General features: G+C 41.1%; 1 protein-coding gene across 4 annotated transcripts in view; it reads left to right on the forward strand.

Annotated features, from left to right (window-relative positions):
- PTPRG (protein tyrosine phosphatase receptor type G) overlaps positions 1-27,220 on the forward strand; it is a 713,505-nt gene that overhangs the window by 470,044 nt on the left and 216,241 nt on the right. For all 4 annotated transcript variants that reach the window (XR_007150245.1, XM_047849347.1, XM_047849350.1 and 1 more), the window contains exon 5: positions 25,780-25,875. Coding sequence is in view for 3 of the 4 variants with exons in the window: in XM_047849347.1 (XP_047705303.1) it covers positions 25,780-25,875 (96 nt within the window). In the remaining variant the exon portion in view is untranslated. The remainder of the gene's footprint in view (positions 1-25,779; positions 25,876-27,220) is intronic.

Genomic DNA, 27,220 nt, shown 5'->3' on the forward strand with positions numbered 1-27,220 from the left:
TCATTGAGGATACATCCCAGGACACTCAGTGGATCCCTGAGACCACGGACAGTACTAATCTCTATATATACTAAGTTTTTTCCCATACCTACATACCTATGATACAGTTTAATTCATAAACTAGGCACAGTGAAAGATTTACCACGGCAATAAAATAGAACAGTTATTAACAATATACCATAATAAAAGTTATGTGGATGTGGTTTCTCTCAAAAAGTCTAATGGTACTGTATTCTGCTCATGTGATGAGATGAAGTAAGGTAAATGACATAGGCACTGTGACGTAGCATTAGGCTACTACTGACAACAGAGGGAGGATCATTTGCTTTGGACTGTGGTTGACCGCAGGTAACTGGAAAGCAAAATGGTGAATAAGGAGGGAAGACTATACACTTGATCTTAGCCAAAAGGCCGAGAAGCGATTAGGAGGGAAGGCTATAATGTGAACAGCGTGTTTGGTTTTTAAAAGTGATGCCCCAGATTATGCGTGCTTCTTTTTGCCTTGAAAATGAGATTTAGTTTATAGAATTTCTCCATTTCCAAATACATTAATGAGGTGCTTAGCCATTTGGTATACTGGATATAGAAGGGCTTTTTAGAAGTAATTTTCAGCGTTTCAGTCTGGTAAAAAATATCTTTCCCATTTGAAATATTTACACGGCAGTGCATGTTTAATAAGTTTACTTTGAAGATGCTTGTTTCACGTGATCAAATGCACCTTTACTCAGTAACTTTCTAAGTGATGTGCAGGATTTTCATTGTCTTGTGCCCATTAAAATTATCAACTGGATTGTTAGATTTTTGCCTATCTTTTCTAGATAAGTAGCAAAAAAAATGCTGGGAGGTAATTTGTTCTTTAACTTTCATGGGTTCACAATACCATAACAGTTTGATGGGAAAACTTGTAGGGAAATTTACACTTAGAACACTTTATGAACTCTGCAGTACTCAGCTTGCATGGTAAGTCAAAAGGAATTCAAAGCAGGGAAGAAAAATATTCCTGAGCTGTTTAGATAAATTCTGAGGAAAGCTAAATTTTGTTGGCTGAAGTACAGTGGTTTTGGGAAGTAATTTTCATGTGACTTCTTATTAAAGGTTTATTTATTTTTGAGAGAGAGAGAGAGAGAGAGAGAGAGAGAGAGAGACAGAGCGAGAGCCCGGGGAGAGGCAGAGAGGGAGAGGAAGACACAGAATCTGAAACCGGCTTCAGGCTCTGAGCTGTCAGCACAGAACCTAATGTAGGGCTTGAACTTGGGAACAGGGAGATCATGACCTGAACCGAAGTTGGATGCTTAACCAACTGAGCCACCCAGGCACCCCTCATGTGACTTTTCATAGAATTTATCTTGTTTCTCCTGGACATTGAAAACCATCAAAAATGGTCTTAAAGTGGGAAAATATTAGAAATAATTGAATGTGTGACTAAGTTGACACCAAGGAGGTTTTTTTTTTTAAGTTGTCAATGGACTGAAAAATGAAGCCTGTGGTAGTGTTTTAGTGGACGTCAATAATATTAGGAAAAAGATAGTATCTGAAAAGGGAAATTGTTAAAACAGGTACAACAGGTAAAACATAAATGTAGTGATTCTTGACTTATGTAAAGTAATAGAAATACAGACTTGGCAGGTGCATGAGAAAACACAGTGGCTTTGTTTTTTTACAGAAGAAAATGGAGGAACAGGGATAATAATGCCTTGCACAGCTGTGTTAGTATTGTTTTGATTGGGAACTACAGAATCCTTGAGAAAAATGTGGGAACTTAGTGGCCCACATAAGTGCAAAGTCCAGGGGTAGGATTGATTTATGACCATAAAGACAAGTTATCAGGAATCTCTGTGGCCCGGCTCCCCTTCTCAAGCAGGCAGTCAGTCTTCTTGGCATTGCCTACAGCAACTCCAGCTAATATCTTCCTAGGTTCAAATCCCATGGAAAAGAGAATACTTCCTGGACTATTTCTAGGAAATTTTCCATTTAATTTTGACTTCTTCTGAATGAATCACATGTCCATCAGCCCAAGGCTCCATAGAAAGCTTTTCTTCTAAAGGTGGGGAAGGAGTTGCTACCCACAGAAAATCAGAACTTAGTTACCAGAGGTGGGGGTGGGGGGTGTCAAACCTCCAGGTGTGCCATAGGCAGTAAATAAAGCAACTTAGGAGCACAACTCAGGCACACCTTCACGTGTCCTGATGGTAAGACATCAGGCTCCCATTCTTTCCATTGGCCATGAATCCTACAAACACTTAACTGCATATGTCCTGTGAACAAGGTGTAGGTGGTAGCAGGCCTCCCAAATTGAGGCCAGTTTGGATGGGAGAGGTGCTAGGGTAGTAGTGTCCAAAGCTGGCTGCCATGCGACTCTCCTCTGGACTTACTGGATGGGATGGGAGCCCAGACGTGTGCCTTCCTGATGAGGAACTGTTGTACTAGAAAGCAGGTTCTAAGCATTGAACGATGTCTGCTAATAGTCATTTGCAAATTACTTCCTGTCATATTTGCAAACCCGTTTGGAGTTTCTCAAAGCACAGAATGCCTGATTTGGAATTAAACTCTTGAGATTCCAGGGCTTCACCCTGGATCTAATGGAATTTCTGATTTCAGGCTTAGGGATCTATATTTTCTCTAAGCTATTCTGGGGAATTCTGATACATGATAAAATTATTCTCCAACGTGAGCTGCATAACCTTGAACCATTGGGGCTCAGGGAAGACTGTTTGCTAAAATGTTGTTTTTTATGTTTTTTTAAAAGAAAGCTTTATTGATATTTGATATATACATGGCAGCTGGCGCCCTCACGTGGTCTGTGTGCCAGGTGGTCATGTCTTCTGTGGCAGATATCCAGTGGAAAGAAAGGTGTGCTGAAAGGCGTGAGCATTCAATTGCTCTCAGCGTATTACAGTCAGTTGCATTTTACGTATCCCTGTGTAAGCGAATCTATGTGTTAATATTATGTTTGTAACTAAACCATTATTCCCAAAATAGACAAATGGCTTGATCAACATGCTCTCTGTCAGCCATCTTATGGGTAAAAACTAATGAGGATCTGATGGGATCAGACATGAAAACTGTAAGTTATCAAGATAATTTGATAGGTGCTTTTGTGTCTCTTACCATTAACTATCAATCTCACCTAAAATTATATTTTGTGAAGTTACAAAATAGTAATGTAAAGATTAGCATCATATTTTGAAAGTGTTTATTTCACCCTTATTCCATTCATTTTTTGTTTTCGCTTCTGTGTGTGTTTAGAATGAACACATTATATTATTTAGTACAGGAATACAGGTGTACCATTTTTTTTTTTTTAGAGGGAGAGAGAAAGAGCGTGAATGGAGGAGAGGGACAGAGGGAGACACACGCACAGGGACAGAGAGAGAGAGAGAGATTGAATCTTAAGCAGACTCCATGCTCAGCACAGAGCCTGATGCAGGGCTCGATCCCACCACCCTGGAATCATGACCTGAGCCCAAATCAAGATTCGGACGCTTAACCAACTGAGCCACCCAGGAACCCCCAGGTGTATCATTTATCAGTGAACAAAAAGACTGGTGATGCATGCGCACAAAAAAATTTGTACCAGCGGGGTAGGTGCATGATCTAAAAAATATAGAGAGCGCTGTCTGTATAACAAGAAATGACCAGTCTTTAGAACTCTGGCTAGCCCTTCACTTCCTTATTGCATGACTTTAAATAAAGACAAAAGAGAAGAATTAAACATCAACTGCTATTGAGTGTTAGATTTAAGCCATAAGGAAAATACTTCATCCGTATTTACATGTTAATAAATTGCCTTCACTCTGTCAGATTCATTTGCATGTTGCTTTGTTGCTAGAGAAGGGGGAGATACCCAGAGTAGCCAAGGAGCTCAGCTTAGGCCACACATTAATTTTTAAACTATTCTTTAGATCAGAGTCTCTTAAATCCATTTGCTTTTCTAGTTTCAATGCCATTTGACAAAAGGATGTGTTAGTGTGCATTCTCTGGCTTAAAAAAAAAAATTTTTTTTTCCTAAGGGTACATCAAACTCTTGACAGATATTTGAGTGTCATTTTTCTTGGTTTAATATAGACTGTATTCATATTTATAAATGTAATTGCTCTCCAAAGGAAATCAGTAATTTGTAAGCGATTATCTGCATTTTGAACTTCACTGCCTTGCTTTTAATATATTTGAAATTTCTCTAGCTAGTGCTTAATATTCTGAAGGCATGAGTTTGTTTGCTGTGGGAAAGATAAGCATGACATCTGCTTCACACCTGTGGTGTTGGGGATAAAAAGTATGCAGTAAGTTATATTCAGGGCCCTCCGGGTCTTCGGGGAATGGTCTCCGTTCTGAGATTCCTTCTCATCTAAATGTAAACTAAAATATAGATGCTGCTTCTCTCTCCTATTCTCCCTCTCTTCCAAGGCTTTTAAAGGGTCAGAGGGCTCAAACTGGTGGTGAGGTAATTGGCTTTCTAGCTTGGCCAAGCTAGCTGCTCATTCAGTGCTGAATTTTTGAGACTTTCTATTGAGTATAACATACCTACAGTAAAGTTTTTAGGTGGTGAGTGTGCAGCTTGATGGGTTTTACGTGTGTAAACCACCATCCCAATCTAGTTATGGAATATTTCTATCCCCCTTGATATCTCCCGCGTGTGCCTTCCCATTCAAGAACCTGTCTTCACCCCAAAGCTATCACGGTGCTCACATGGGTCCTCTTCTGTCCCCTTTTGCCTGTTTATGATCAAAGTTAGTTGCTGCTGCTATCCTAGTTCTTATTGCATTAGAGTAAGATTTCTGAGATACTAAAACTTCCATGGCATCTATAGCTCTGAGCAAGGAAAAGTCCTACCTGTCTCCAGAATCTTACAGTAGGCCTTCTGTAGTTGTCAGACATCTCTTATTAGCTACTATTTTATTTTATTTTATTTTATTTTATTTTATTTTATTTTATGTTACTTTATTTTATTATTTTATTTTATTTTATGTTATGTTATGTTATTTTGTTTTATTTTATTTTATGTTATGTTATTTTATTTTATTTTATATTCTGTCAAGAGACAGAATGCAAGCAGGGGAGGGGCAGAGAGAGGGGGAGACACAGAATATGAAGCAGGCTCCAGGCTCTGAGCTGTCAGCACAGAGCCCAACACGGGGCTCGAACCCATGAATCAGGAGATCATGACCTGAGCCGAAGTCAGACACTTAACCGACTGAGCCAACCAGATGCCCCAGTTAGCTACCATTTAAAAAAAAATTTTTTTTTTTACATTTATTTATTTTTGAGAGACAGAGACAGAGCACTAGTTGGGGAGGGATAGAGAGAGAGAGAGAGACACAGAATCCAAAGCAGGATCCAGGCTCTGAGTTGTCAGTACAGAGCCCAACGCGGGGCTTGAACTCACAAACTGTGAGATCACTACCTGAGCCGAAGTCAGACGCTTAACTGACTGAGCCACCCAGGCGCCCCTCAGTTAGCTACTATTTTAGATTCTAGTTTTATCCCTCTTTTGGTCTTCTTTCTCTCCAGTTGTCTTGAATATACTTGTCCCCTGTTTGTCAAGATATTTGTATCTGCAAGCCCATCAGTGAGGGTCACTTGATGTTGGTCCTCCAGGGAGAGAGACATGGGCCAGGTAATTTGATGATGAGAGTCAGGAAAGTCCGTGGTTCTTCAGAGTGTCTCTTGACTTCACCTGTCTGCCAAGGAGGACTGTATAGGGAGGAAGAGCCAGAGTTAACAGTGTAGGTTGAGGCAGCTCCCTAATCACGTGTCTCTTTGGGATATATGAATTCTTCCAAGTGTATGGAAATGGAAACAAAAACGGGGAACTCCATTATATTTGTACTTTTTAAAAATCCCATGTCACGGTCTTAACAGAACTTCGTAGTTCTTCGTTTATTAAGCATGTGGCAGCCTATGACAGGGCATTCCAAGATGAAAAGGATGTGGTTTCTGTCTGTGTGGTGCTTACTTGCATATGGCTTGTATGTTGCCAACTAAGTTTATAGACAAATTATAAAGGCTGAATGATAGCCTGTATCGGAAGCAGAAAGCAGTCCCCGCCCCCGGGGGTCTCTGGTGAAGTAGGGAGGGGAATGATTGCTTGCTGCTCTGGAAATAATTCATGTAGCAGGTAACATTTCATTGGAATCCTGACAGATGCTGAGTAGGGCTTCTCCGGGTAGAAGTAGATCTGAGGCTTTCCTGTTGCTGGTTGTTCTGAACTGGTATGCTGATGACACAAATTGCTGTTGTGGTTAGTATTGTCATTAAGGCCCAATTATGGTCCAAGTGTTAGTGGACTTGAGTCCATACTTCTACTGTATGGCAAAATTTGAGGCAGCAATTAATAGAGGACGGTTATTAGAGCATTGCACACATTTTAAAGATGACACTGTACTTCTAAAATTTTGGATTAGAATCGCAAAATGTGGTAGAAAAAAAGGTGACGGTGCAAGCGAAGTCAAGCTAACATGGCTGATGGCATTGAGGAAGGCATGCTAACCTTGCTGCCCGCTAATGGTGGGAGGGAGGACGGGCATGCTGCTTTGAGGTGTCACTTTGCGTCCCACTGCATCTCATGGCAGCCTTAGACCTAGATGCTACTTGGGGCTCCTGGGTGGCTCAGTCAGTCAAGTGTCCGACTCTGGCTCAAGTCATGATCTCAGGGTCCATGGGTTCAAGCCCCACGTCGGTCTCTGTGCTGACAGCTCGGAGCCTGGACGCTGCTTGACATTCTGTGTCTCCCACTCTCTTTGTCCCTTCCGCATTCGCACGCTGTCTCTCTCTCAAGTATAAATAAACATTAAAAAAAATTTTTTTTTAAGAAGAACCAGATGCTACTCTGTTTGGTCCCACTTCACAGACACCTCGACACTTGTGGAGTTCCCTTACCAGTTTTGTAGAGCTGCCGTAACAAGGTAGCATAAATGAGAGAGCTTAAAACAACAAATAATTTCAGGACCTCATGGAGGTCCAGATCAAGATGTTGGCCATGTTGGATTCTTCTGACAGCTGTGAAGAAGAAATCTGTTTAGTGCTGCTCTCTCTGCTTCTGGTGCTTTGGTGTCAATCTGGCATTCTTTGGCTTGTAGACACATCAACTGCTGTCATCTTCATACGACATTCTCACTGTGTGTGTCTTTGTGCCCAAATTTCTCCTTTTTTTTATAGACATAGCCATATTGGTTAGAGCCCTTCCTAATGACCTCATCCTAACATCATCATTTGCAAAGACCCAGTTTCCAAATGAGTTCATATTTCACAGGTACCGCTGGTTAGGACCTCAGCATCTTTTGTGGGAGACACAATTCAAACCATAACATTGTTTAAGCTCACACAGCTAGAAAGCAATAAACATAGAATTCAAATTCAAGTCCATGTGGCTCCATAGCCGAAGGCTCTAGCATACATTTGGGAAATGCATTCATACCCAAGTAGATCATGCACTTCTGAATTCAGCAGTCAGCTAGCAAACATCATGATATTAACATCTTATCCAGACACGATTGACCTGGGAATGTGTCCTGGTAAGAAGTGTTTGTCCAGTGGTCATGGACTTGGAGGGTTTTGATCTCTACTCAGTATACGTTATGTGCTGTATTCTGTGTGCAAAGGACAAATGAGTCACTTAGCCTGTTAGCCTAAATGGAACAGAGCATCTCAACCTTGGCACTGACATTTTGGGCTGGATAATTTTCTATTGTGTCACATGCATCGGAAGGTGTTTACTAGCATCCTAAGCCTCCACCTGTATGCCAATAGCACCCCTGCCACAGTTGTGACCACTAACAATGTCTGCAAACATCACCAAATGTTTCCTGGGGAGCAGCATCACCTCCGTTTAAGAATCACTGGTTTAGGATGGGAGGAAATAGCATGTGGCCTGGCACTTGCTTTGCTTTACCTAGACTTAATGTTTATTTACGTGGTTGCCAGTGGAGAGAGGGAGGAAGGCAAGACATTTTTGCTGAACTTATTCGAAGCTCTGTGGCATCTGTGGGCAGGCGAAGGAAGACAGGAGACCCAAAGCACATTGTGTGCTCTCTGAATGGTTTGATATTTTTTTTCAAAGCAAGATGGTGGTTTTAAGCGATAGATCGCTAAATTCTCTTCCTGCAATCATTAAAAATAAATAAATAAAAATAAATAAATAAATAAATAAATAAATAAATGGATGAATGAATGAATAATAGTAGTTTTGAAATAAATTTGAGATAAAAAGAAATCTGTTTTATCTGAACAAGAAGGGGTTATCCGCGTTTCCAGAAAAAAGCAAAGGACTCTAATGGCAGACCGGAAGTTAGTGTGTTTACTTGCTATTTTGGGAGATACTTGCAATTGAGATCAGGGTTTTAATGGGCCTTCTGTCTTAGGGAAAGTGGGTGTCTTGAGAGACAGAGAGGACATTTGTGAAGTCTTCGTCTTTGTGGTGAGAAGCCATAGTCATTCTGGACTGGACACTGGAGCAGATTGTCAGGATATTCTGACTTAAGGCCTGCCCATATCCTTCAGCCTCCGGTTTGCACTGTTTTCTACTGCTCAAGAAGAGGAGTATTGCTCTCCTTTTCAGAGAAATGCTTCTTTGTGGTCACTTTGCTGGATACTGACAGATCACCATTTCCCAAGTGTGTTGGGTGTTATACCCTAGGGAGTTATCATGACCCACATCAACCAGAGCATTTTCTCTTGGCCCCAACCATTAACATGGTTGTGGACCCTCGTAACAACTCAAAAAACTGGAAAATGAACTCTGAGCTCTCTTGAAAGGAATACCAACTAACAAAGATAGCTCTGCCAAAGCGGTACCGGGACAGGTTTATGGCTCCCAGAGCCACCGTGTTGGTGGCCTACAAAGCCCAGTAGGATGCTTTTGAAAAACGAAAAAAAATCCATCTGCTATGCGGTTAGCATTACCAGAAGGTAATGCCTGAGAACTTCTGAGGGTTGCTAATGTGCTGCTTAAGACTCAGAAAACTCAGAGAGCTATATGTTATACACCACCCTGTGCTCCCAGACTAGGAACAAAAACCCGGGTATCTCCGTGAGGCACAAATAGACAATCACATGGAGGGATCCGTGGGAAGGTATTATTGAGCCAGCATGTTAAAAATACTTGAGGTGTAGGCGTTTCAAGAAATAATAAAGCCCAAAACTCCAACCTTTAGACCAGAACATGGGGCTATATTAAGATGGAATACAATACTCTGAATAAAAATATAACCCCACCCGTGACCCCTTTGAAAACCCAACAATGCATGTGCAGATGTGTCTCTCCTAGCATTGCAATCTTCACTGATCCAGCCTTTCTCCATGCAGTTCAGGAAGCAGCATGGAAAATTGGGTTTACTGGCCATAGTTCTTCACATAAGCTATGTATCTTTGCTGTGCCCTGTCTAGAAAGACTCCATTCCTAACCTCTGCTTAGTAACTTCGGACATGAGCATAAGTTGCCTTATGGTTGGGAGGAGCTTGACAGCATGATGACATTTGAACGTTCAGTTTAAATGTGTCTCATCTTTTATTTTGAAGCCCGCCCCCTCTCGCACATTTTGTTAGCATCCGGATAATATCTCCTGTAGATTCTGCTGGTCCGTGTTCTCGTCCTCCATTTATGGCTCTGGGAAGTTTGTGTGCTGGGTCTTTGGGCAACGTGTCTGGGCATGTGCACATGCCCAGATACTGTTGGTGAAGGTGACCTTAGTAGGGGGCAAGGACCAGGCTGAATTCAGAGTCACTAACAGCATCTAGCAGATGGGAGAGAATTTGAATTCCAGCCAAAACTGTTACTGAGACAAACTAGACTGAGGGTCCCTAAAGAAAGAGAACAGAGTCCCAGTATTAGAACCTCCTGAAGTGGAGATGTGATCTCAAGGCAAGGGCTCTTTCCTGCTCTGGACGGCATTATGGTGGCATCTGACTGGCCCAGTGAGGTATGCCTTGTCTCCAGGTGTCTGATCTGTTGAGGAGGACCAAGTCTGGGTCCCTGACTGCTTGCTGGCTGTTCTCACACTTTTCTAACCTTCCCGTTCCCAGCCTTTAAGATGGGGTAAGAGCAGCACCTCCCTCACAGAAGTGCCGCAAAGATAAAATTCCCTTAGCTTTGGAAAGTACATGACCTCGTGGCTTTTTCATACGCGGAGCTTACAAAAATGTAGATTATGACTTTTAGAGTGGGAGGTTCTCAAATTCTTGTTCCTCCAACCTCATTCCGTCTACCTCTTGGCAATCACCTTGAAAATAGCTCCACAAGTTGCCTCTGAAGACCCTGCTACCACCCCAGCCCCCTGTCTAACTCCCAGCATCCATAAAACAAGAGCTCACTGATCTCATAAAAAATGTTGTTTTTAACATTTATTCATTTTTGAGAGACAGAGAGAGACAGAACATGAGCGGGGAAAGGGCAGAGAGAGGGGGAGACACACGAATCCGAAGCAGGCTCCAGGCTCTGAGGCACAGAGTCCGACGTGGGGCTCAAACTCCCAAACTGTGAGATCCTGAACTGAGCCCAAGTCAGACACTCAACCGACTGAGCCACCCAGGAGCCTCAAGCTCACTGGTCTTATCGTTGTCAACCTTGTGAAAATATGGACAGAGGCCTGATAGGAGATGATGACCTCAAAACCATGGAATCTCATGCGTAGAATGACCTTAAAAGGAAATTGAGGAAGATGAATCTCTGCTGTTGAAAGTCAGGAGACGGTTATTCTTGGTTGATAGTGGTGACCCTGTGGGAACACATGGGGCTTCTGGAGGGCCGGAAGGTTTGCATGGATGTGCTCAATCTAAAACTTCATCCGGATTGCCTACGAGTGCCCTCAGGTGGGACACTGTCATGGTTTCATAAGGTTTGATAAGTCTTGTCTTCCACACGCTCTTTGGTGTCCATTTTAGTCTCTCTTTGTGGTTGTTGTCTTTCACTTATTCTTTCAACTACCTACGGAAGAAGTTCTTCTCATCGACAGATCTCTAAAAAGTACTGAACGGTAGTAGGGAGTGAAAATGGAAGCTGCTGTTTTGTCCCTACCTACATTTTTAATTCTCAGAGGGAACCACAGTTAAATTTCTTGTAGACTCTTCCAGTTTTTTCCCCTCCCTGTGCGTGCTTCGGTATTTTTTCCGCTACTTGAAAAATGAGACAGTCGGTGTACCGTAACTTACCTGTTTAACTCCATGATATATCATGGGCGTCCTTGCGTATCAGATACAGAATCAACATCATTCATTTTAATAGCTGTGTAATATTCCACAGTGCAGATGTACTGTGATTTATTTAGTCATTCTCCTACTGATTGACAGTGAACTTGTCTACAGTATTTTGATATCGTAAATAATGCTTCTGGAATGCCATGAATCACCCTTGTAACATCTGTGACGCTGCTCAAATCACAGACAAGGAGGCCACGTAAGCTCCTTTTGATTTAGAACACCTTCTTCATTAAGATTTTGGGCTAGGGTTTTTGTGAGGATGGCTCTGGAGATAATGAACCAGGTTTCCCGGGTAAACATCTGAATGTATTCACTGTTCCGTCACATGTTAGCAGGTTCAAGACAAGTAACGCAAACAAGTGTTTGAGCACAATTACATTTAATGTATAGTCTTTCTGGATGCGTTTTGGTATTAGCTAATCAGGGGCATGCATGAAGCCACTGAATAACGTGATTATTGGCTGACACGCTCCTGTAGATTCTTGACTTCATAAAGCCATTGTTTTGATATTTTGTTGTTTTCATCCCATCCCTTAAACTCTGTCTTTATTCCCAATTATTAACATTTCCCTGCTGACACATAGCTATCAGCATCTCACAATGTTCTCACTAATAGCATTATTAACCCCCTTGTAAGCCAGCAAGGCATTCTCTGGCTAGGTCCTAAAGCTTGGAATATATTTCTTGGCTTCCTCTTCCTGTTGAGGTTACTAGTTTGACAATGGCTGACTGTTGGAGAATGACAATATGTGTTTTCCTTGAAAACTCAGCACCTGATTAAATGGATGGGTAGATGAATGGACTGTTGGCTTGATGAAGCAAGTGTATTAAAATGTTAATGGTAGGATCTAGGTGCCGATATACAGGTGTTAACAGTAATATTCTTTCCACCCTCATCCAAAATCGTACTCTGGGCAATTCACGGAAAGGAGGATCTCACTCAGCCAAGATGGGGTCTATACTCACAGTGATGTTGGTGGCAGAGCTCTGTCCTTCTCACCACTGAGACTGACAACCATTTCCTAAAAGCCTCTCCCCACATCATCCCTTCAGGGTTGTACCCAGCAAGTACATCAGCAAAACTTTGCCTGGCTTTGGGCAACTCTGTTTTTCTCTCTAATTTGCTGGTGTCTCTCTGACCAAAGGTATGGTCGGAGAGAATTAGTACTTGGTGTTTACTAAGTGTGCATGCTGTAATTTTATGGCTAAGTAGGTGGAAAACTATTCGTCCACATAAATATACCTTTCAGCAGAGTGGCTCAGTTGAATAGTCTGTGCAGATCAGAAACAGGAGCTCAGACTTTTCTTTCTTTCACACCCCCCCCCCCCCACACCTCCCTGTTTGGAGTGTTAGCTTGAATAGTTGTGTGTTTCATTGCAGGCAGAAATAAATGAGGAGTGAATTGTGTCCAAGGGATACCAGGAATAAAGCAGGATCACAGCCTGTGTGATGGCGTGCTGTCTGTCACTAGGGGCTGAGGGATTCATTCTTTTGGAGCACTTTGCTGATAAGGCTGGTTTTCTGAGTTGGGTTCCCTAATGGCTCCAGTAGCTTCAGTTTCTTGCTCTGCAGCAGTGGTGGGGATTTGGGCCCTGTTCCTTTCTTTTCCAACTTTTCTTCTCTCTCCTTCTCCCTCTCTCTCTCTCTCTCTCTCTCTCTCTCTCTCTCTCTCTCTGTCATTTTAAAGGAGATTCTTTTCCCTCTAGATGTGCTATTAGTTAGAGCCACCAAGTATTTTCAACAGTTGCATTAAACCAAACCACCTATCTCGGGCCCAAACCAATTTGAAGCCCCCTCCCCGGAGAAAACCACTGTTAATAGTTTGTGTTATTCTCCAGACCCTTTGCTCCCCCTTTCCTTAGTTCTGTACATCTGTGCAGATACATTCGCAACAAATAAAGTATTTTGACTTACAGCATTTTTTAAGTTAAATGTGTATTTATTTTGCATCTTGGCTTTCTCCATCAGCAAAATATCTTCGAGAACTTTCAATGTCAGTGCCTATTGGTCAACTTGTGTTCTCCCCTCCATGTTCTCCCCCTCTCTTCCAGGAGAAGACCACTTCTCCTGTTTATTATGCATTCTCATTTTTTCCCCGATGCCAACAATAGTGGGGCAAATGCATTTGTATTTATAACACTTGTGGCTAGGTCATAATTTTCTTAATTAAAGAGCCTTCCTAAATTATAAAAAGGAAAATCATTAGAGAAAAATCTGAGTAGCGATCTTCATTCTTAATGGTTATTGGAAAAACTAAAGATGAGAACACATGTGTCCATCCAATGTATAAAACATAAGAAGGAATCATAACTCCCCCGTTAGCAATGATGTAGGAAGAGTGGTATCTCGAACATTGCTGACTACAATTTAAAAGGTGTGTGCAATTTTCAGAGGATGGTTTGAACCGTTTCTAGGGTATCTGTCTTAGGAAAGGATTTTGTGCTTACAGAGGCATGTTCCCTTTTTTTTTTCCTTGTAGCTCTGATCTTAACCTTTCTGGCTTGCAGAGCCCTTGAAGATGTTGACAAAAGCCATAGGCCACGTGAGATCAGGGCTGAAAATGTATCTTGAAGAGGTATCAGCACATGGTAGTAGATGGAACCATAAGAGTTCATCTGATGGAAAATGAAAGACGCTGTCCAGTGCACACATGTACATCTTCTGGTGGTATTTCGGGAGCGTGCAGCCCTTCTGGAAGCCAAAGCCATGGCTCCATAAATGTGGTTTCCATACTCTACTACTAATCTTCCCAAAGGTGTTGGCTGTTAGGGAGACCCAATAATGAGAAAGGCTGTGAATGGAGCAGGTGCAGTACATTTCCTCCAATATCAGAAATAACATCCATTCATTCATTCCACAATCACTGCATGGGCACCTACTATGTGCTTGGTCCTGGGGTCAGCACCACTCACTGGGTGTGGTCCCAGCCTACTGTATCCAAAAGAGTTCATTAGAAGGGAACCTCCAACAGAATTAAAGTTGACTAGAAAAGCAAAGAGCTCTTTCATAAAATCAGTATTCCAATTGGGTTGACCCAGCCAATCTCAAAAAAACCTTCAATGTGGGGATTGTCCCAATGACATTAGCAGATTTGATTTTGATTTATAGAACGCAAAAGCTTTTGGGAAGCATCCAGCATGCCTTGCATGTGTGTTCTCAGAAATGTTTTTCATAAACCTTTTTCTTACAGGTACTCAGATTTGGCAACATTAGCTCTGTAGGGCGAATTGGGAGTTTTCTGGATAAAACTGCGTAACTTGTCTTTGTGCACAAGCTTTGTTGCAGGGTTCTGGCTAGGAGAAAGGGAGGAATACCACCAACTCTAAACCTGTGTTAATTTTGTTTAGCTTAATTGGAAATTCTTGGCATCATCATTTTTGCAACACCTATTATGGGGTAGAAAATGCAATATCAGAAGTGAGGAAAGAACTGTAATGGGAACTTTGGGTGAGTAAGTAACAAATAAACTATATTTCAGGTTTCTTGTATTTCAAAGCGAAAGCGGTATTGCTGATTCCTAGTTGGTTTTGAATGATTTATAACCTTTTATTTGTGGTTGAGTGTTGCAGTCTATGTTGTCATGGAAATTCTATTGAATTTATAGGTCCATTTATCCAGAATGATTTTCCAGACTTCATTTCATGGTGAATCATGTGGCTGTTACTACCAAGTACAAAGCAATTTCTAAAAAGTTTCATATTACAAAGAGCACAAACAGTGCGGTGGTTATTTTCGTGTTTTTGAAATACAAATGAGTTCCAGATGCACCTAGGGATCCCCTCCCCCGCCACTGTGTCCAAGGTGTTAAGCTCCACTGCATTTTAGAACCCAACCTTATGTGTAACGTAGTTACGCAGGCAAGGAACGGTTGTTTTAATTGAAAAGAAAAGTTATTACCATAACTCCAAGAGCAGGTGAAAGTGGTCTTGAACTTACTGGTTTACGTGTAGGGGTGAAACTGCTCTCCTAGTCTTTGAGCCCCATCACAGCAGACATGTTTGTCTCCCTTTAAATTTTTTTTTTTCAACGTTTATTTATTTTTGGGACAGAGAGAGACACAGCATGAACGGGCGAGGGCAGAGAGAGAGGGAGACACAGAATCGGAAACAGGCTCCAGGCTCTGAGCCATCAGCCCAGAGCCTGACGCGGGGCTCGAACTCACAGACTGCGAGATCGTGACCTGGCTGAAGTCGGACGCTTAACCGACTGCGCCACCCAGGCGCCCCTGTTTGTCTCCCTTTAGAGATCAGTCGCAGCAGGAAAAGGGAAGGAAAGACAAAATGCTTTACCACATCTGTGGGCCAGGTTTCCCACCACAGTGGGTAGAGACAAGGTCTCTACACCTCAGCACTACTGACATTTTGGGCAGGATAATTCTTTGCATTTGGGGGGCTTTCCTATGCATTGTAGGGAGTCCAGCAGCATCCTTGGCCTCTACCCACTAAATGCCTGTAGCACCCCTTCCAGAACGGACAACCAAACATGACTTTAGACCTGGCCAATGTCCCCTAGAGTCTGAAGTCACCCATGGTTGAGAGCACCAGTACTCTGGAAACGTTGTGCTGAATCCTGGAGATAACTAACAGGGGCTTCTCATTGCTGGTGGGAATTCTGATCCAGATGTTCTATGGAGAGGATTTTAAACGTGTGGGTTCTGGGTCCAATGCCTGGGTTTGAATCCCAGCCTTCTTACCACTTAGACAAGACCTAGTATCACAGCTTTAATTTCCTTTTCTATAAAATGGGGATATAAATAGTACCCCTGTCAAAAAGCAATGGTGAGGATAAAAGGCATTAATTCATGTAAAGCAGGCTAAGAATCGGCTCCATTTAAGCCACCCTTGGGGAATGTTTCCCTGGACATGCTACCGTGGCTTCATCTGCCATGTCTGTCTTGAGGGAATGGGTGGGGAAGAGGGGACGCTTAGTCTAGGCTGGCGAGGTTCTACATGCTCAGGGACTGTCACCTCAACTTGCTTGTCAAGCAGGTGAGTTCTCTCTATCCTTACCCTCAGGTTTAGAGTGGTCCCCATGGAAGAGAATGGGTCCCACAGAGGGATGCAAACTCTTTCCTGCTCATATGATTAGGTGGCATTATACTCTTGTTTATTCTAGTTTCAAAAGCAGCAGGTCATGAGTTTTATGTATTATTGAAAAATCATATACAAAGAGGAAAGTGAACAAATAATATAGCTGAATGCATTTTCATACTCTTGCAACCAGGCCTCAGATGAAGAAAGAGCACTGATTAGCACCCCCAGAATCCCTTTTCCGCTTACTGCCCCCCAGTGGGTAACCACTGTGTTGGCTTCTAACTGCATGAGTTTTTCCTGGCTTTGTACTTCATTTTAATGGAATCACACCATTTACCCTTTTTAAAACTTTTAATGCTTTGAAAAAATTGTTTTGTTATCTCCCTTATTTGGCTCAGCACTGTTTGTGAGATTTGTCTATATTGTTACTGATAGTTGTGCCTATGCCATGGTGTGACTGTGTCACAGTTTATTGATTCCATTAATGATCAGTGTTTGGTTTCCGGTTTGGGGTGATTGCAAATAATCCTTTCACTAACTTTTTACATTTTTTTTTCCTGTTAACTAACTGTTAAAGATATGTGCATCAGTTGGGAGTCCGCAATATGCCAGAACTTGGGTGGTGCTTGACTTATTTTGTTTACTGTTCACTGTACCCCACTGGCGTGTTTCTTACCCTCCATTTACTCATGGGGATGTTAAGGCTCAGAGAAGGCGGCTGATTTCCACTGGGTCACACAGCTAATTCAGTGGGAGAGCTGTAGCTCCCCATTCCCTTTCCTGAGTACATGAAAAGGGTAGCTGGCCAACATATAGGTGGATGTTGAACCTGCCTCATTTGTGCCCAAACTGACACCAAACGGTAAGAAATAATTGATGAATCATGTGTAGCAAATCCCTGAAAAACTGAATTTACTACTATAAGCAAGAAAGAGCCTGAATGCGTCCTTACTGAGGGAAAAATGCAAAGATGAAATATTTACGTGACTAATCAGATGCAGCATTGAACCAGAAATTCTAAAAATCAGCTGATAAATACTTGGAATGGCTCAAACAGGTAACACACAGAGACTTTTGGAAGAGGTCCCTGACACCATCCCCGCACCTCATTGTATGTGAGTCACAGCCCTCGTGTGCACTTTGGATTCTTCTGCCCCAAAATGTGGATTCCTGCTGTACAGTAGTTGAAGATGATACCATGTTGCAGGGAAAATAAGAAAACAAAGGAAATAATTAAGGATTAGTGTACTCTGTGATTAATGATATTGTATAAAGCAAATGTTTTAGAACGTTTATTTAAATGCTACCTTGCCTGCAAAGGTGCTGAATACCTACTATTTCTTTGGAACACCTTTCTTCTAAAAATAGTCTGCCTGTGAAAGCTGGCTGTTTCTTTGTTACACTTTGTGGCAAAGACTCATTGGGATGTTGGCTGGTCTTTGGAAACAATTTATCTTCACCTTAGTTCATCTATCCCTTCTGTTATTTCTGGTCATAAAGAAATAAAGATACATAATAATAAAAAGGGAGAGCGCTCATCTGTTCTTACTTTACCAAAGCATGTGCTTCGTGATGGGATGAGGGAAGTAATACCCCTGTTGGACAGAAGGGGACACTGAGTCTTGGAGCTCCCAAGTGTCTTCAGTATACAAATCAGGTCTGACTCTACAGCCCAAGCTCTTGGATCTCCATTTATGTCCCCCAGTCATGTTGTCTTTGCTATAAGCCACAGGAGTGTGAACTGGATTGTAACAGGTGCTACATTCTCCAGCCTGTTTGAAGGAACTGAATGAAGATGATAGAACTCAGAGCTCAAGGAAGCTCAAAAAATAACTGGCTTGCAGAATGGTTTTAGAATGTGATACATAGTCACATATACACGTATCCTACATAGGTGCTTAAAGTCGGTCCTGACCTTTGGGGGTGTATTTCTCATTCAATTTTGGGGGCTGGCAAGTCTGAAATTTGTAGAGCAGGGGTGGCTCAGTCAGTTAAGCATCTGACTCTTGATTTCAGCTTAGGTCATGATCTCAGGGTTCATGGGATTGAGCCCCACGTAGGAGTCTGTGCTGACAGTGCAGAGCCTGCTTGGGATTCTGTCTCTGTCCCCTCTCTCTCTGCCACTCCCCTGCTTATACTCTCTCTCTCTTTCTCTCTAAAATAAATAAACTTTCAAAAAAAATGTATATAAAAAAAGAAATGAGGATGCACGAATTACTTGACAAGGAATTAAAAGTATTTTAAAAAAATTTGCAGAGGGGACTGGAAATTCTAACAAGAGTTGACATTGTAGTCTCGAGTCCAAAGGCTGGGCAGTTAGGCAGAATTTCTGTGTCAAAATCTGGAGGCAGAATTCCTTCCTGTTAGGAACACCTCACACTTTCACCTGATTGGATGAGACCCACCACATTATGGAGGGTAATCAGCTTTACTCAAAGTCTACTGATTTAAATAATTAATCACATTTATGGGGTGGCTGGGTGGCTCAGTCAGTTGAGCCTCCAGCTCTTGATTTCAACTCAGGTCGTGATCTTATGGCTGTGTAATCGAGCCCCAGATTGGCTCGGCACGGAGCATGGAGCCTGGTTAGGATTCTCTCTCTCCCTCTCTCTCTGCCCATCCCCAGCTCACTCTTGCTCTCTCTCTCTCTCTCTCTCTCTCTCTCTCTCTCTCTGTCTCTGTCTCTCAAACTAAGTAAGTAAACTTTAAAAAAAACAAAAAGCCACTAGGGATAAAAATTTCATTAATGCAAAGCAAAATACCCATATATTGGTTCTGAATTCAGAGTATTTGTCATGTATTTTTGTATAATATATAGTGTGTATTTATCATGCTTTCCATAATTTAAATGACTAGATTAAGTTTTGTTGGGGTATCAAAATTTCAGACTAGTTACTTGGGTGCAAAGACTTTGAATTTCTTGTTGATTAAAAAGGAAGTAGTATAATCTGTGTTTAGCAGACCCATACCTGGAGCCACTTAGCTTTTCACAGTTGATTTTGGTGTATATTTGCACTTTCCTGAGCATTTTCTCCAGTGGTTTAGATCCATTCATTCTCTTAGCTAATTCTGACCCCTCCTTGCTATTCATTTAGTTACTTATTCCTATAGATAGGAAGAACCTCATTTTAGTCTTTTTGGCTTTATCATTACTGTGTCCTTGCTTCTAGCCACTCCGAGCCCTCACTCATGTTATTCACACCAAAATAACTTACTGTTGATGATGAAAAGCACTCTTAAAGACACAGCTCTGGGGGCGCCTGGGTGGCGCAGTTGGTTGAGCGTCCGACTTCAGCCAGGTCACCATCTCGCGGTCCGTGAGTTCGAGCCCCGCGTCAGGCTCCGGGCTGATGGCTCGGAGCCTGGAGCCTGTTTCTGATTCTGTGTCTCCCTCTCTCTCTGTCCCTCCCCCGTTCATGCTCTGTCTCTCTCTGTCCCAAAAAAAAAAAAAAAAAAAAAAAGACACAGCTCTGACTCGGCAGATGTACTTCCTGCCTGCATCGGTCTTCCTATGTGATGGCAATGGCAGAATTAAAGACCTAGCAGGTGCATTGTTGAGTGTGTATGATCCTGCTTAAGTGCAGTTATGGGTCAGTGCAATCCAAAAGTCAAGTTGGATTAAGAACCTATTATGCCCAGACTTCAATTCCGGTATCATCCCATCGGAGCGATCCAACAAGTGGAACCAGCAGATCATTAACTGGGCTTGGAATTATACTTTGCTTTTACTGTACATTTTTATACTTGAGCAAGTGTTTCTGGTCCACGACCATGTTCTCAGCTGGCTTATTCCAGATTGGTGCCAAGCGTGATCAGAAAACTCCCATTTCTCCTCTTGGGTTGTGTGATACCTTCTGTGTGGTTTTTAATTGCGCTGCTGCCTTTCTCATTACCATCTTTATCTCCTCCCGTTTACGTTTCATCTCTAGCAGTTCCTGTGTGTTCTTCCACTCTCTAAACGATGCCCAGCAGTATCTGGAAATGTCTAGTGAATCTTTCAGTAGGTTGCCTTTCGTCTGAACTGTGTGCTCCTTCCTTACTTATCACAATGTTTTTTCTTGGGCATTGTTGGTACGGGGGTGAAGGTGCATGCTGAAGAGATACAAGTTGTTTGAAATTAAAATGTGGAGCTTTCTTTTTTTTTTATTTTAATTTTTTTTTTTCAACGTTTATTTATTTTTCGGACAGAGAGAGACAGAGCATGAACGGGGGAGGGGCAGAGAGAGAGGGAGACACAGAATCGGAAACAGGCTCCAGGCTCCGAGCCATCAGCCCAGAGCCTGATGCGGGGCTCGAACTCCCGGACCGCGAGATCGTGACCTGGCTGAAGTCGGACGCTTAACCGACTGCGCCACCCAGGCGCCCCAAAAATGTGGAGCTTTCTGAATCACCGAAGAAGTTTCTGCTGGATTTTTCTACTCGCAGAATTTTGGGATCATTGCCTCTTGCCTCCATTATCATGGAGATGTGAGAGCTGACTTAGGCACGCAACTGTAACATTAGGTGATAGAAACTCCACCTTAAAAGAAATGTCCCCTCCCACCCATCACCACATTACTTTAGTATTTATTTACTGTATGCCCCATTTGTCCAAGAGCCATTCATTGCCTTACATGTTTTGTGATACATTTAACTACAACTCTAACTTTGGCATTCAAAAAAAAGAAAGAGTTAACTTTCTCTAATTATTAATATTTCAGTCTTTCTAAGCACAGACTGGGTCTTCATCTGTCATAGGGCCTTATACATAATGGGTAGTAAGCAAATATTCTTGTCCTTCGTAAGGAAGCACAGTAATTAAGACCTTGAACTCTAAGATTAGAAAGATGAGGTTCCTATCCTAACCCCTCCCTCCCTCCTTTACAGCTTTGTAAATTTTGGAAATCCTTGGTTTCTTTGGCTATAAAATGAGGATCATGGTGGTTCTTACCTCAGTGAGTATTAATGAATGATACTGTAGTACCTGGCATACGGTAAGCACTCACTAAATGTTTAGAATATAACAACATTAATGAAAATATAGAAGGCTCTAGTTTTCACTTATGTTGTTTGTGTTCATTCAGCTTAACACAACTAGTGATGTAGTGATTCAAGTTGGAAGGCAAGCATTAAGATAGTTTTTATACCAAATTGCAACTAGACTCATTTTAAATACAAGGTGGAAAATGGCGCAAGGCAGGAGGAACGGAAAGTTAAGTGAACCTTTTGTTGGCAACTCTGTATGTTCCTTGCTTGTGCCCTACAACAATAGAGCATTGACCTTGGTTAACCTTATGCTCACACTATCCATTTCATCCCCCTCCCATTACTTGGTAATGTTACTATTCATCCAGGCAGTGTCTATATCTATATCTATATCTTAGCGTATGCCTCCTGGTCACTGGTAGGGCATTTTATTTTTGTGCAATTCTTTTTTCCAAATGTCAGGTTATGCCATGTGATACCCTATGTTATCTATCACCTTGATCTGACCAGAGACATGCCTGGATATTTTTCCAGCCCAGCCATTCCACAGTGTAGACTTGTAGAATCATCCATCCAGGTCTGTGAGGCTTGTGCATGATTTTGAAGGATTTTGTAGAACTGGTCCCTTGATTGTGTGCTGCTATATATGGTCTACCAGTGACTTTTTAGTTGATGTTAATATAGTTTGTTTCTATGGGTGAGAGGACTTACATGTCTATGGCACTCTGCATGGTGGAGGCACATCCATTTATACAAAGTTGATCTAGCTTTCCTTCCCTTGCAAAGAAGGTCCTGGTTGGGATAGACTCACTCACTTTAAGCTGTAGGTTTTCTTGAAGAACCAAATGCTCTAATCTCAAACATATTTGGAAAATAGTGACTTTAGGATATAATGTCCTTAAATACCATTCCTTATTCAAAGGAACAGAACCCACCCAAGTTATGGCCAATTTGAGGGCTGGAGCAGGGAAAAGACAAGATTGAGTCTAGAACATCTGTGACCGCTAATAAGGAGATGCTAACAAATACAAAATGACAGGGATATAGCAGAATGACAGAGGAATCCATTTGAAGGGTTTCCTACTGTGCAAAAGACCTCCTATTGAGACAGTTTGAATGTTAAAATAAATAATCCTAATGGATTATAACCCATTGAGTAAAACAAAATAAATGAGTACATATGGATTTAAATAAATGAATGAATGAATGAATGAACTGTGGAGAAGGGTAAGCTGTTTCTCACTCTAGAATCCCATTACTGCACATAGAATGGATAATACAGTTAGAAAATCATCAATAGACACTAACATTAGTGGATGAAAGTTAGATGATGAACAATATATGTAATTTCAAATAGCTCCATACAAAGTACTTTTCAATTATAGAAGGAATATTAATGCCTGTATAGTGGAGAGGCCTGGTAGACATCAACTTAACCGTAAGATCAAGTTAAACACCCCTAATGTTGGGAGGAATCCACACAATGCACTTCCTGATATGATGCACTGTGAAGACAATGTTAACTACTGTGGAACCCTTTCCCAAATGCATCACCTGAATCTAACCCTGAGAAACCATGAGACAGACCCCTCGTTCTACCTAACAACTGACCTATGCACTTCATTCGCACTGTTCAAATTAAAAAAAAAAAAAAAAAAAAAGGACTGAGTAACTGTTCCAGATGAAAGTGGGAGCTAGAGGGGTCAGTAGAAAGAGACAAGAAAACGAAATGCCAAGCTTGATCCTAAATTGGATTCCTGGACTAAGAACCAGAATAATGATCTATAATGGACTTTATTTGGGCATTTGCCAAAATTCAAAATGGACTGTGAATAAGATAATAGTATTGTATCAATGTGAAATTTGCTAATTTGAATAATTGTACTGTGCTTATATAAGAGAGTGTCCTTATTCTTAGAAATTATACACTTAAGTATTTAGTGGTAAAGGGGCATATTTCTCTCAGTTACTACCCAGTGATTCATAAAAAGAAATTGTGTATCTATGTGCGCACACACAGAGAGAAAGGATGCAAATGGGATAAAGGGTACATAATTGGTGCTGGTAAAGGCTGTGTGGAACAGTTTGTAGATCTCTCTGTTGCCAGATTTTCTGGATCTTTTCCTTCAGTTTATGTGTGCCATGATTCTTCAGCAAGACGACTGACGCACTAAGCATGCCTTAGATTCACTTTATTAGGAAGCACACGCTGGGGAATAGGCTCTGGGGATGGCTTTTGGGAGCAGATACAGAAAGCCGATGGGCTACTCAGGATATTTATCTGCTGGCCCAACACCTTCCAAAGATATTCGTGGGAGATAGTTTTCCAGCTTCTGCCCAAATTTGTCTCAACAAGAACAACACAACATTTTAAAGTCCAGTTCACTCAGCAAAGCTTCATCCACTTATTACTCTCATATTTAACATAGTTTCCAAAGTTAACATAATTCAAGAGACTACAACTTGAGAGAAATAGCAAGGAAAATTGATATTTCAGAATTCTGCTACTGTTCTCTTTATGAGACATTTTATTATCCTGATGGGTGGAGGCATGACTCAAAGACATTTTCTGAAAATGAATTTCCTCACCCGGTCGTAAATGAAAATGCCCTTGAAGAGGTCTTAAAGTATTTTGTATCAGACACTATTCAGGTGATGCATTAAACAATTCCACCCCTGCTCATGGGCTGTAGAATAAGAAAAACTTCTGTGAACTTACTTAATTTGAGGGCCCGACTTTTCAAAGGAAAATGAAGTGTATTTTCTGAATGTACTTGTGTACCAAGTTTCTTTCTTGGGTTAGTAGCATTGTACATGAAACCATTCACCTAGTATTAGACTGTTTTAGTCTGCAACTCACTGAATGGATTTTTCTCCACGTAAACGCATGATGTCTAAAACGGTCCAAACCTAAAGGCAACACATTTGTTAAGAGGCCACCAGAATGGGTGAGAATTCACAGTGTAAAAATAATTCACTGTAAGGAAGAAAATCCTCCAAAGGAATCTACCCATCTTTCTTTCATCCATTTAGGTGCCTGACTTTTCCAAGAAAGTATCCTGATTGGGCTACCTCATTTTACCTTTGAGAACAGAAATGTCCCCTTATTCTTAACATCTTAGGTAATTCAGGCAACATGGCTCTGTTTACCTTCGACCTATACGTCAGCTAGTTTTTCTAGTTTTCTGACTTAGCTTCCCCTCTGGGAATTCATCATTCAGCATCATATTTCCAAACTCCATCTGGACATCTCTACACTCTATTGTGGAGAATAGCATCGCGTCATTTGGAAAAGTGGAAACATAGAGGTCACAGCAGAGAGCTAATGAGTGATGTAGGACATCTGATTTTCTGTAAGGAGTAGGATCATTCCAGAATTAGTGGAATGACATTCTTATTAGAAATTTTAAATGTCTGTCGAATGCTAACTTTAAAATGTGATGATATTGGTGGTGATGATGATGATGATAGTGATTGGCTGCGCAGAGAGATGAGGTCTAGGCATGGGGCTACTATATACTACACATTGACTCATTTGTCCCCCACCTCCCCCCTACCAATGGTAAATTTTGATTCCATAGATGAAGAAGCTGATGCTTTGAAATAAGACTGTTTGAGGTCTCACAGACAAGTAAATGAAGAAGCTAGAATTGGAACCCAAATCTGTTATTTTTATCATATATGTAGTCTTTCAAGAACATTCTATGGTCCATTTTCGTTCTCTGAATTGTATTAAATATCAAGGAGTGTTCAAGCATTAAGATGATATAAGGATTTTGAGTTGATTTGTCTGTGTTCTGCTTTTTGAATAAGAAACTCTAACTAGATGTAAGAGAAGGATTTAAGGTTGAAAGGAGAGCACTTGGATTTTACACTCTTCCTCTGATGTTTAATCTTAGCCAGGTTCACATCAACTTTCTGAAGCTCTGTTTCTTCATCTGTAACTGAGGGTAGTCATTTCTGCCCTGTCTTCATAGAGGTTATCAAATGACCTAAGTGAAATAATGTATGGTACAATTTTGCAAGCTGTAAAAATGTAACGCGTTATTATCACCATCATTATGTTTCTTGTGGATTCGCTGAAATATTCCATTTGGGCTATTTATCAAAGCCACTGAGAGACCCCTTCAAATTCGTCTGAAAGAGTATTGCTTATAAAGATGTGCCCAATTAAGCATTTGTAATTTTAATGTGTACATGGAATGAATCTCACAGGCGCACTTTTTTTTTTTTTTTTTTTTTTTTACTACTTCAGAATGTTTCAGTTCATTAAAATTTTGCTTCCTGAAAGGGAACTTTCACCATGACATGAATATCAGGCAATCAGAAGGTGTCAGTGTTATTTGCTTTGGGTAGCATGAAGACACAATAGCTATGTGAGAAGATGTGTGCTTGTATGGTATGTAGGGGTAAAATGATCTGACGCGTGAGGTTTGCTCTCAGATACTTTAGCAAAGAAAAAATACAGATAGATGGACACATTTGGCAAAATCTTAAGAAGTGAGGAATCTGGGTACCTTGTGCTATTCTGTCTACTTTCATGTAGGTTTGAAATTTTTCCTAATACATATTTCAATTGTTCTTTTACAGATGCAGATTTTCTTTTATAATCCAGATGACTTTGACAGCTTTCAAACCGCAATTTCTGAAAACAGAATAATCGGAGCCATGGCCATATTTTTTCAAGTAAGCTAACGGTGATTCAAGTACTTGAACCAGAGAGTTCTCTGAGTATTTTTTTTTAATTCGCCGAATTGTTCTATGTTTAATGAATGCATCTGTTTTCTCGTTTGCACCTGTCTAAATGAAAGATATTTCATATTGTCTAATGTGTGATTTAAAATGTAAATAAGTATGTTTAGAAACATAATGAAAATTTTTGCATGAATTATTCTGATTTTATTGCTACTTGACTGGTGCACAGATTGAAGAACACATTTATCATCTAAGTTACTTCACTGCTGAAGCGTTTTGAACAGGTTCCTTCAGCATGTTAAGAGACTGATGTTAAAAAAAAAGGTGATTTTCTTTGGAGCAACTTTTAACTTTACATTACTTACAAGTAGATTAATAAATAGCATCAGTCACTTCTCTGAAGAGACCCCTTCTCTTTCCCTCCCCCAAATCCCCATGGTAACTAAAGTTTTCCCTAAGACCATTTCCAAATTAGTACAGTCATGAACCCGCATGCTTTCTTTTTTTGTTGTTTGTATTGAGCGTTCCTAATTCATGTGCTGCTTCTACAGCTAGAAGCCACAGTTTGCGTCCTTCCATAGATAAGGCCATCCAGGCTTTTTAATAAGTCACATCAAATTAAAGTAGTGTTAACCATCAAGTGTCTTTAAAAAGTAGCTGAGAGGAGATCTGGCGCTTTTTTGTGTGGAAAGTAACCTGAGTAGTAGGTATGTGACTTGTCTTTCCGTCTTAAAATGTGCCTGAAGACCACATACCAGTGTTTCTTCCATCAGTGAGCCATTGTTGGACAATGTCTTTCTGACAACTCAAAGGGATGTGGGAGACATCAGAACCTTTTCCACCATGGGTCTTTAACCCCTGCCTTAAAGGGGCAAGCTTCTTTGTCTTTGAGAAGGAGCCAGTCTTGTTTGGGATATGTTAATTTCACTACTCTTTTTAGCTTGTGACCCATGATGGACAGTTTTGTCCACTGCTGTCTCTCCCTCTTAACCACCCTCTCTCCCTTTCCTTTCTTGGGTAAAAGCCTCAAATGGGAGATTATATGTGAGAAATTGAAAAACTTAATATTCTGCTTCAACCTCAGAAACAGTGAGCGTGGTGGTCGTTAGGGTTGGTTATGGCACTGTTTTTCAAACTGTGGGTTCTGACCTAGCAATGGGCCATGAAATAATTTCAGCAAATCCTGCCAGCAGTTTTAAAATAATGAAACAGAATAGAAAAAAAATAAATCAGAAAATATCAGAGTGGATGACACATAGTAAGGGTAAATATTTCTGTAGGACTTTTTTTTTTTGGTAGAACGTTTTTTTTAGTTGTTTCCACACAGAGAGGCATA

Source organism: Prionailurus viverrinus, chromosome A2, assembly GCF_022837055.1.
Source record: "Prionailurus viverrinus isolate Anna chromosome A2, UM_Priviv_1.0, whole genome shotgun sequence".
In the NCBI taxonomy this organism is placed as follows: Eukaryota; Metazoa; Chordata; class Mammalia; order Carnivora; family Felidae; genus Prionailurus; species Prionailurus viverrinus.